Source organism: Thalassophryne amazonica, chromosome 14 (assembly GCF_902500255.1).
Source record: "Thalassophryne amazonica chromosome 14, fThaAma1.1, whole genome shotgun sequence".
Taxonomy (NCBI): domain Eukaryota; kingdom Metazoa; phylum Chordata; class Actinopteri; order Batrachoidiformes; family Batrachoididae; genus Thalassophryne; species Thalassophryne amazonica.
The window spans coordinates 47,791,656-47,803,753 of record NC_047116.1 but is presented as its reverse complement, the minus strand read 5'-3'; the positions used below and the strand labels follow the sequence as shown (position 1 = coordinate 47,803,753).

Here is a 12,098-nt window from a genome sequence, read left to right as displayed (position 1 = left end):
AGCGACGAACTGTGTTAACTGAAAATGGTTTTCTGAAGTGTTCTTGAGCCCACGCGGTAAGATCCTTTACACAATGATGTCGGTTTTTAATGCAGTGCTGCCTAAGGGATCAAAGGTCACGGGCATTCAATGCTGGTTTTTGGCCTTGTCACTTGCATGTAGAAAGTTCTCCAGATTCTCTGAATCTTCTAATTATATTATGGACTGTAGATGTTGGAATCCCTAAATTCCTTGCAACTGAACGTTGAGAAACACTGTTCTTAAACTGTTGGACTATTTTTTTCACGCAGTTGTTCACAAAGTGGTGATCCTCGCCCCATCTTTGCTTGTGAAAGGCTGAGCCTTTTGGGGATGCTCCTTTTATACCCAATCATGGCACTCACCTGTTTCCAATTAGGTGTTCTTTGAGCATTCATCAACTTTCCCAGTCTTTTGTTGCCCCGTACCAACTTTTTTGACGTGTTGCAGGCATCCATTTCAAATGAGCAAATATTTGCACAAAAACAACAAAGTCTATCAGTTTGAACATGAAATATCTTATCTTTTTTGTATTCAATTGAATATAGGTTGAAGAGGATTTTCAAATCATTTTATTCTGTTTTTATTTACATTTTTCACAACGTCCCAACTTCAGTGGAATTGGGGTTGTCGTAATTCATCTGTTTCATGTAACAGAATCCAGAGATATGCACTGGCACCTACTCAGGGCCTACATACGTAGGACTTACTTAATGTTTTTATTACAAAATATCAATTACAAAACAACTTGCTCTTTTTTCCTAAATCCATCCCCAACGGTCTATACATCCATAAGACTCAGTCCTTTGACTGTTTTCTACTAACCTTGCTTATTAGCTCTGAGTACTCCTGCCAACATTCTAACAGATGGCAAAGGTAACAGCTGCCTGTTCAAGACCAAACCACAGGAGTGCAAAGACAGACGAAAGACTTTTTACTTTAAACATCAGGTTGGTGTGGCACAATAATCATCTGAAGTAGAGCCCTATGCGGAACTAATTTCTTCGTCCCATTCCCACCCACTCCCGAAATGTATGTGTTACACTCCCGCCCATTCCCACAATGGGCCTGTCCAGTCCCGCCTGCACCCATGAAATGTTGAGAATTTATGCCCACATACAAATAGAGATGCATTAATTTTGTGTATCCTCCCACCCAGTGGGAGAAAACACATCATTTAATCTGTTAATAAAGAGATTCATGGGATTGTTTGTTTTGGTTACCTGGCCTGTATGTCTTTTGACACACTGGTCAGGAATAGTACTATTATGTGGCTGTTTTCATTAAGTTTAAAGACAGTTTCATGTGTGTGCCATATAGAGGCATGCAGTTTTGCTACAGTAACTCGCTGTGCTGTGTACCTGTGTACCTGTTCGCTCCTGTTTTGTCTGCTGCTCCTGCTAAATTAAAGACATTCTATTTAAGCTAAAAGCTGACAGTGCATACTTTACACTATTCTCCTTTGTTGACTGAGTCAGCTTGTCACCATCGTTCCAGCAGTGTTATTTTTTTTCGCCTCCTACTCCTGTCCACAGCTAAGTTCTGACCACCTGCTCCAGCCAGATTTGTGTTGGGTCCCACAATGTCAATGCAGCCCTCTAATCTTAAGTCTCTGTTGGTAACTCACCACTCTTCTTCATTGGGTAGCATCGCTTCAGGTCATCACAGGTGCGAGCAGGATGTTTTCTGCTGCCATCAGGGCTCTTCATGCTGGTGATCTGACTACTGAGCGCCTTCAGCGTGGCGTGCACGCCAGGGTCCACTGGCACTATGGTAGATGCGTTGTTGTTTGGTAGTGCTTGATCCTCACTGAACTCAGGAGGTGGTGGTGGACCTGAGTCATAATCCTCAGGTATATACATCTCCCCCAAAGGTGCCGTGGGAGGTCCTGGAGGACCAGGTGGCCCTGGGGGTCCGGGTTCACCTGGGGGTCCCTTACGATTTAGCAAGGGCAAAATGTATTTTAACTCACAAGGTCAATATTCTGTCCAGATCTAAAGAAGACACTCGTTAAATGTTACTGAACATTTGCTTAAAACACAAAGCAGCAGATGACTGATGTTGTTTTTTTTTTATCTGTGTTAACATAGTGTGCAGCACACACAGTCTTTATGAGTTCTGTTTAGGAACTGTCTCTCTGCACTAGGTAATGACATAATACCTCTGGTCCAATTTCACCGCTGATTCCACGTGTTCCAGGAGGTCCCATTGGTCCGGGCTGTCCAACATATCCTTCCTTTCCAGGAGGCCCAATAGGTCCAGGAGGTCCCTGAATGACATTTTAATAAAGATTGTAAACCTTCAAATAAAAAGTTCCATTCCAAAAAATGAAGTCACCCCCTCTCCCAATTCTGTACAGATATTTGCTCAGAAAATTAGTCAAATGTACTTTACCCTGGGACCACTGGGGCCAACAATTCCTGGTGCCCCTTGTTCACCTGTTGTACCCTAAAAGCAGAGGTTCATATTTATTATTAAAAACATGCATACACTTTATTCTCTTAAATATAACAGATTTCTCAGCACAGGCCTAGATTATATTAATCTGCATTACTCCACATTTGGATGAAGAAGATTTTGTATCACCACAGAGGTCTAGACTTCATTTTGCTGAGTTATTAAAAGACAAAAATTAGATTTTGCTTTCCTTCCAGTGACTCATCACATTCGGCACTGTTTTGATTCAAACTTGACTTAGATTTGTGATTTACACTGCACTGGAAACATGTTGTGGGCAAGGAAAAAGTGTTAAAATTCGGACTTACTGGAGGTCCAGGAAGACCCTGTAAACCGGTGAAGCCTCTATGTCCTTTCTGTCCTCTCTCTCCGTGATCACCCAGGTCACCCTTATCTCCTCTTGGTCCTTGAGGTCCCTGCATAGTAAAGTTTGTCAAATTTCATGATTATAGTTTTGGAACAGGATAATCATGTTTCTTGTATCTATGCTACAGTACAGTACAAGAATTGATTATCTTTAAAGCTACAGCGTCCAGGATTTAGTGTCACCTAGTGGTGAGGTTGCAGAATACATTATGCCATCACAGGGCATGATATTCTTTCCTCTCACATATTCGTTTCTTTGGTGATGGGTATTCATGCTTACTTGCCCTATCGTGTGATGAAACCATGTATGATCCACCAATCACAAAAATGAGGGTTCTCAAACTTGTTCGACTGCACTAGTGACCAGTCAACAGTGTAGAGCAGCACAATCACAGGCTCCTCTTGCTGTGCTGCAAATGCGAAAGATGGACCAATTATGTCCTTTTTGGGCTACTGTATCAGCATGCTGGCCTTCATTAGGGGGCCCGCTCCCATGTAGATATGAAGGTCTCTGTCTCAGCTCATGAAAACACATACATTCAGTGTTGCAGGTAAATTGTACAATAAGGAACAGATGGTTATGAATGCTGTATTCCATTTTTCCTAATAAAAGCCACTACAGTAAAACTGGTATATAATGGATTATTATAATCTAAATCTGCTATTTACAAAATGAACAAAATCTGTTATATGTATAAAACAGACAAAATCAATTATACAGTAGTGTTCAGAATAATAGTAGTGCTATGTGACTAAAAAGATTAATCCAGGTTTTGATTATATTTCTTATTGTTACATGGGAAACAAGGTACCAGTAGATTCAGTAGATTCTCACAAATTCAACAAGACCAAGGCATTAATTTTGTTGGTTTGGAACCAAGACTTTGCTTGTTTACTAGTGTGCTTGGGGTCATTGTCTTGTTGAAACACCCATTTCAAGGGCATGTCCTCATCCGCATAAGGCAACATGACCTCTTCAACTATTTTGACATATCCAAACTGATCCATGATACCTGGTATGTGATATATAGGCCCAACGTCATAGTAGGAGAAACATGCCCATATCATGATGCTTGCACCACCATGCTTCACTGTGAACTGTGGCTTGAATTCAGAGTTTGGGGGTCGTCTCACAAACTGTCTGCAGCCCTTGGACTGAAAAAGAACAATTTTACTCTCATCAGTCCACAAAATATTCCTCCATTTCTCTTTAGGCCAGTTGATGTGTTCTTTGGCAAATTGTAACCTCTTCTGCATATGTCTTTTATGTAACAGAGGGACTTTGTGGGGGATTCTTGCTAATAAATTAGCTTCACACAGGCATCTTCTAACTGTCACAGCACTTACAGGTAACTCCAGACTGTGTTTGATCATCCTGGAGCTGATCAGTGGGTGAGCCTTTGCCATTCTGGTTATTCTTCTGTTCATTTTGATGGTTGTTTTCTGTTTTCTTCCACACGTCTCTGGTTTTTTTTTTTGTCCATTTTAAAGCATTGGAGATCATTGTAGATGAACAGCCTATAATGTTTTGCACCTGCGTATACATTTTCCCCTCTCCAATCAATTTTAATCAAACTACGCTGTTCTTCTGAACAATGTCTTGAATGTCCCATTTTCCTCAGGCTTTCAAAGAGAGAAGCATGTTCAACAGGTGCTGTCTTCATCCTTAAGTAGGGGACACCTGATTCACACCTGTTTGTTCCACAAATTTGATGAACTCACTGACTGAATGCCACACTACTATTATTGGGAACACCCCCTTTTCTACTCTTTTTTACTAATAGCCCGATTTCATAGCCTTAAGAGTGTGCATATCATGAATGCTTGGTCTTGTTGGATTTGTGAGAATCTACTGAATCTACTGGTACCTTGTTTCCCATGTAACAATAGGAAATATACTCAAACCTGGATTAATCTTTTTAGTCACACAACACTACTATTATTCTGAACACTACTGTATAATAATGACAGACTCCATGGAAATGCAAATTACTGTACACTACTGTATGTATGTAACAGATTAGTTAAACTCAGCAGGCGCCAAATGATCTACGGGGAATCCTGAATCAGGAACTGCTTCATTTAATGACTGGGGTCAAAACTTGGTGTGAAAAAAACAAATACCTGCCTTAAATAAGCGCAGGACATTATGTGCATTAAAAAGATTATATTTGGATGAGTCACTGTTTTTTCTTGGTCCACTGTGGAGTGGTACCTTAAAATCCTAAAGCCTGATTTATGCTTCTGCAACTCTGTAATTCCGTGGCCATGCAATGAAGTTGACGTGAGCGTTAATCTTTTAAAGTTCTCCGTCACATCTGTAAAGTCTTTATGCAATTTTTACAGTCAGAAAAAGGAACAGCGTCTTTTTCCGACTCCATGTTGTGAAGTTGAACATATTTGCGGACTTTTCTGACAAATGTATTGATCAATGATCGAAATGTAATTGGTGGGCACACTACAAAAAACCTTTAAAATATGACAGGAGAGGAAGGAGTGAAACCGGAAAAGGGACAAATCACAGCTCTTTGCAATCTCCGTCAATTAGCAGGTGCATTGGTTCACAGCCACCCATAGGGGCTGTGAGCTAAAGCTTTTCGGTTATGTGTGAAACGTAACACTATATTACTATATCACCTGCCTTGTTTAGGTCCCATGTCTGAGCATGGTTTGAAAAAAAAAAATAAATAAATGCCTGGTCTTTTAATCACGGAGATATGGTACAAACTCCGTGCCCAGACTGATCTGTGCGGTACATGCAAGGGTTTTTATTGAAAATGCATTTCGATTGGACAGGACGTTTTGTCCGATGTGAGCGAAAATCCGTTATATAAAATCCATTATATATGGTGTTATTGCATGGAAAACCATACAAAATCACTGGGACTTTTGCTTTTCTCCAGTGAATGTGAATATCTGCTTGATACCATGACAGTTTAGGTGAGTTTTACTGTAAATCCTACACATTGCAGCTTTAATTATAATTGTGAACTTTTTTTTTTATCAACAGTAATAGTAAAATTTAAAAAAGGGTTAGGATAATTGTGTGGAAGGGCTCACTTTAGATTTTATTGCATAAGAGGAGCTCTAAGTCCAAAACAATTTTGCCAAAATGTTGCAAATTAACCATGAATTAATATAGCCTCATATTGCATACGCACCACTAATCCTCTCTTTCCAGCAGAACCTGGTGGTCCGACAGGTCCTCTGGAGCCCTGAAAATGAAAAGACATTTAGTCTGCTAACAGGAGAAAAACCCTTCAGCCCCTTCTTAAAGCTAAACACATTATCCTGAAAACAGTTCATTCAAAGTCTGACATTCCTTCAGAATTTCAATTAGGTTTCCACCAGATTCCGTCTAATCTCTTCATTACAGACAACAGAGTTCCCTTGACAGAAGCGGAAAAAAAGAACATCAAATTATATATTATGTCCATGACACATGGTATGGAACAACAAAGTCACACAATTGGTCCACTTACAGCCTCGCCTCTCTTTCCAGCATCGCCTGGTGCACCAACAGGACCTGAAGGACCAGGAAGTCCCTGAGGACCAACCAAACCTTCTGGTCCAGGATCTCCTCGGTCTCCCTGAAAAAGGAGCATCCATCAGTCATTTTTACAATATGGCAAAATACACATGAGATTTGGATTTTTTTCTCACTCTTTGTCCAAGAACACCATCTTTGCCTGGTGGGCCATCAGAACCAGCAGGACCCTGAAGAACACAAAAAACATCAAGTTAACTGAGTTGTGTCATTTCAGATCTGAAGGAAAGCTGAACCTTGTACTTACATCAGGGCCAGGATCACCACGTGGTCCATTAGCACCAGGAACCCCAACTGGACCCGGGGGACCTTTATCTCCAGGAGTTCCAGTGGCTCCCTGTTTCCCAGGTGGACCCTAAAAGGAACACCCAACATGTGTTAACCAAATGTAACCCCTTCTGAGTCAAATCCAATTTAAAATCTGGAAGCCAATGTTGAAAAAGATCAGGATATAAAGAATATTACAGACCCCTGGACCTGGGAGGCCTGGCATCCCGCGCTCTCCTCTCTGACCAGGAAGACCCACAATGCCTCTCTGTCCTGTAGTACCAGCTGGGCCAGGAGGGCCATCGGGACCCTAAAGCAACAATAACGATATAAGTACAGATTCAGTACTGAGGGAATATACACAATTTTACATGAGAGCTACAACCACAGGCATCAGAAAGGGAAACAAACTGCCAACAGTGGCCAGTCCACATCTTTGAATAAGTACCTCAATGTCTTGACTTCATAATAATAATAAATACACATTTGTGTGTTATGGAAGTTTTGACTATGTGTGACTTCATCATAAGACTTCTGTGTGACTTCATTATGTAGTCCTTCCCACTGTCGCCAAGTGCAAATATTATGCCTATCAGTATATCCTTTAGATCAGGGGTAGGCAACCTGTTCCAGAAAGAACCATGAGGGTGCAGGTTTTCTTTGCAGCCACTGACTCCACCAGGTGATTTTACTGATTAATATCACTTTGAGCAGATGGAATCAGTTAATCAGTGAAATCACCTGGTGGAGTCAGTGGCTGCAAAGAAAACTTGCACCCTCATGGCTCTTTCTGGAATAGGTTGCCTACCCCTGCTTTAGATCATTCATCTACGCTTCTTTGTTGTTGAAATATACAAAAAGATGTTTTTGTACCATGTTTTCCTTGACCTTGACCTTTGAGCAGTATTGTTACAGTATATCCCCAAAGCAGCTGAGTTGTAAATCAGCTAATCTCTTATATCACAATACAAATGTAAATGTATCATGAGTGTACCGTGGGACCATCTTCTCCAGAATCCCCTTTGTCTCCTGGGCTCCCTGGTGGGCCTGGCGGTCCTCGTTCTCCTTGTCTTCCAGGGGGTCCATGGTCTCCACGGAGACCTGGAGGCCCCTCTTCCCAGGAGGTCCCAGTGGTCCGGGTTCTCCCAGAGGACCCTGCACAAATGGATATGGTAATTTAGTATAAATATCTGACTGTAAACCATATGATTGGTTACAGACTGTCTGAAACCGTGGTAGCAGCTGCAGTGTCTGGTGTTGTCTCACGCTGACCACTCTTTTTTTTTCGTTTTCGTTCACAAATTTTGAGGAAACTGAAAATAATTTTATTGCTTGTAATTTATGTAACAGTGGCAACACTCAATCCTGTGTTATACCTGTCTTCATGTAACAGAGTGACATGTCTTTTTGGCTCTACCAGGTCAGCAAAAGGGGGATCCCCACTATTCAAGTTAGTAGGAACATATTTTAATCTGGATTTCACCTTGCTACATATTTGCCTGTCACATTTTGATCTCAGAGATACAGATCACAGTTTTAAGGACTTCCACCTGTAATTTGGCCTATATGGTCACTTGCCATGTCCTGGTAATTTGTAACCAAGTGACATATCTTTGTGGCTTCTGGTGGGATTTCAATACGAGATCTCTTGCCTGTGAGACCAATGTATCAGCAAAAGGGCAATCCCCACTAGAGCTAGTTGGATTCTATTTTTATTTTTGGATTACTGCTTGCTAGATACTGTATATATAAGATGCATATTCAGCAATGTGAAAAAAGTACATTTTAACCTCATAGTATTATTATTATATTATTATTATTATTATACATTATCCACTGAATGTTTATGAGTGGAATGTAATAATACATGCATGATTTGAATGGTGAAACATTGTAATGGAACACTCCATTTTTCAACAAATGTAAATATTCTTTCCATTGCACAAATGGAAAACATTCATTTTTTTGTTTTATATGACACTTGGATAGACACGGTGAAGGCATTCATTATTTGTTTTATATGACACTTGAATAGACCATGGTGAAGGCAAAGTCCATGTCCGCTGGGTAGCTTTCTCATATCAAAGATGCTTTTATGAACAAGTAGAGGAGTCATTCGATGGAGCAAAAGGTTGGAAACAAAATGAATAGCAAATGGACCCAAATTTGCAAAGTAGAAATTACAAAAATCATACAATGTACATTTGTTATACAATGAGACAAATAATCAGTGACACATGATACCACGTGATACAATCAACCAATAAATACAAGGACCTATATAGGTGTCTTTAAAACCAACTTGTGACCTTTCATGAAATCCATCAAACACCATCCAACATTGGATACAATGACACTGACAACTTGTCTTCTTAAATATTTCACAATATATATTCCATAACATTCAAACATTACTTACTGTTGGACCCTGGAGGGCCAACTCTTCCAGCAGATCCAGGAAAACCAGTGGGACCCTGAGGGCAGGAGAAAAAAAGTCCTCAGGTACAATATTAAAATTTAATGACCTGCTTTTCTGAAAACAGTGATATGAATCTTATTATAGCAATTTTGACATAAACGAGGTGCCACACCACTTATACATGGTATTTAAAATGTTTGAGTTTGTGGAATTATGGTTGACATTATTGACCAATTTGGTAATAAAATACATCTGAAGAATAGCATATTTAACATTGATAATATTCCCATATTTGGTGTCATTTAGTTTTACCTTCAACTCAGCTACATTTTGTCAAAGAATGTCTCAGTGCAGTTTACATTATCCTATAGTATGACACCATCCATTCTCACACATTTGTATCAGATAAGGAGAACTCCAAGGACAAACATGACAGAGTTAAAGAGAAAACGGACATCAACAGGCAAAATATAATACAGATCAGCTCAGTGACCTTGTACAGTAACAACAGTTGTGTGAGCATTAAATTCTCTTACGGGTGCACCCTGTGTTCCTCTTCCACCTTTCAGTCCAGCAACACCAACTGGCCCCTAAACACAACACATCATACGTCCATGATTCAGTGACAACATCAGTAAAAGTGGAGTTTTTCACATAGTTTAACATCACATGGGTTCACTGATAAATGTCTAAGAAGAAGAAGAAAAAAGCATTCCAAGCACCCTCAGTGTCATATTATGTCTTTTTGCTCACAACTCACAGGAGGTCCGTGAGCACCAGCCAAACCCTGAGCCCTGGAGACCCAGCATCTCCTTTCTGGCCTGGTTCTCCAGGCTCTCCTTTGACTCCAGGTTGACCATCAAGACCCTGTCAACCAAAAGAATAGGTCTATCAGATGACCAGTTTCGCATTACTTCCCATGTGGGAAGGATGGAAATTAAATATTACACAATTTAACATATCATAATGATGAATGAATACTTACAGGTGGTCCCGCAAACCCAACAGGCCCAATTGGACCAGGATCACCTCTTGATCCCTGCAGTCAAATCAAAACATTATTATGACATATGCATTAAAGCTGGAAAACCTTGGATTTTTTAATGACGTATTTTATGCAACCACTATCTTCTTTTCTTCAACAGTATTCAAATATGGATTAACAATCTTGTACATCAACCTACCAATCTAATCACAATTTGCATTTTCTGTAAATAAATGAATGAATTTGCAACAAGACACCATGACACACAGGGAACCCTAAATAACACTGCTGGCTAAGTATATTCACTCTAGTTTCATGAGCCACAGAAATGCAGCAGACCAATTGTGGATTTGGGTAAGTCGGTGTGTGTGGGAAGTAAAATAGAATGTGAAAGAATATGACTAACACAACAGATAACCATAGTCCACTGCGGATTGCTGGGAAGAACTACAAATAAAATCTGGCTATATTTCACAGGAAACATTTGCTGGATATCCGCTAGACTCAGTTGAGACAACAGTTACACAGGTCAATACTAGTTGCTAACCTTAAATACAGATACAACATTTTTATTTCTTTGTCAAAATGGCAGTAGTGATGGTCACGTTTTATCATGGCTTTATGTAATCTATTTTTCCCAACTGTCAGCCAGGAATTCTGAGCTCACAGGTTCCCATTGAATGAATGTTCAACCTTGCACATCCGCTTCATCCTTCTGTCATCTGTAAAATTTCACAGAGCAAATATTTGCCATGGAACCCCTCAAAATTAATACCAGCAAGACAGATAGCTGTAATTTTGTGATATACAACAGAAATACTGAACTGGTACATTATAGCATCAAGGTCATAAAGTAAATTGTATGTGCAGGATTTCCATCGGATAGCCCCAACTAAAAAAAAAAAAACAAAAAACACTTCCTTGCAAAATAATTTTGTTTAATTTAGTTGGGACGACATATATTTATTAGATGGAAATCCAATCCAGTGAGTCAGTTGTGAAGTGTATCATACAAACAAATGACTCATTGGATGAACTCAATTCAATAATGGGCAGAATTTCCATCTAATAATCTAATATGTTGTCTCAACTAAATTCAATTAAATTATCTTGCAAGGATGCACTTTATTTGAGTTGGGGCTACACATATTTATGAGATGGAAATCCAATCCAATGAGTCAGTTTTTTGAGTGTAGGGGCTCTTATGCAATAAATTTATGTGAGGGTTATTGACTTGAGTTGTGGATCTTGGTGTTCCTGTCAGTACAGTGGTGAGTCACAAACTTGTGATGATCTCTCCCTTGAGATGACAGACAAATATATCGTAGAAAAGAACTTTGGAAACACTATGGTATCCACCTTTCAATACAGCAGTGCAATAAACATATCCAAAATAGACTGTGTGAGCGAAAACCAATTCACCCCTTGGAAAAGCTCTACTCACAGGCATTCCTCTGGATCCTGGAGGTCCATGTGGTCCTTTGGGTCCAGGTTCACCCTGTAAACATGTCACAAGTTTACTGAAGAATAATTTTTACAGTCATGTACCTGGGCTGTCTTGTCATGAGAAATTCATTATTTTTATGGCTGCAAAGTAATACAAGCCAAATGCTGCCCTTCACAAGGTGGACAATGCGACCAAAAAGAAAATAAACAGTACGATTTAGCATCATAGTGGGCATTTTGGGAATTGCTGACGATTCCACCGACTCTTATTTTATTCAGACATAAATTTGAATCATCAATTTTTAAAGTGAAGTGAAAGAAAGGTTCTACCTTCTCACCACTGGGTCCAGCAGGTCCAAGTGGGCCAACAGGTCCTGGGCTCCCTGCAGACAGTGAGAAGAAAAAAAAGCAGTGAAGATATCCACTTATCAATGTTAAGAGTAACTTGTGCAGACAAGTCACTGGACACGTTCAGCTGAACAGGCTGTGACACGATTTTCAAGCATACACTAATGCCACATCACTTTTCCAATGTTCGTGGTCTTAAATGTGCAATTTCAATTCTAGACATCAACTAAAATTGAAGACAAAAA

The 12,098-nt window shown here is 39.8% G+C and overlaps 1 protein-coding gene across 1 annotated transcript in view; it reads right to left on the bottom strand.

The window, feature by feature from the left end:
• The window catches only part of col5a2a (collagen, type V, alpha 2a), a 129,908-nt gene that overhangs the window by 18,161 nt on the left and 99,649 nt on the right, over nt 1–12,098 (bottom strand). Inside the window, 17 exon segments of the mRNA XM_034186031.1 lie at nt 1,646–1,952; nt 2,180–2,287; nt 2,413–2,466; nt 2,784–2,891; nt 6,003–6,056; nt 6,324–6,431; nt 6,505–6,558; nt 6,636–6,743; nt 6,858–6,965; nt 7,650–7,810; nt 9,075–9,129; nt 9,611–9,664; nt 9,835–9,866; nt 9,869–9,941; nt 10,060–10,113; nt 11,504–11,557; nt 11,836–11,884. Coding sequence (XP_034041922.1) covers nt 1,646–1,952; nt 2,180–2,287; nt 2,413–2,466; nt 2,784–2,891; nt 6,003–6,056; nt 6,324–6,431; nt 6,505–6,558; nt 6,636–6,743; nt 6,858–6,965; nt 7,650–7,810; nt 9,075–9,129; nt 9,611–9,664; nt 9,835–9,866; nt 9,869–9,941; nt 10,060–10,113; nt 11,504–11,557; nt 11,836–11,884 — 1,541 coding nt within the window.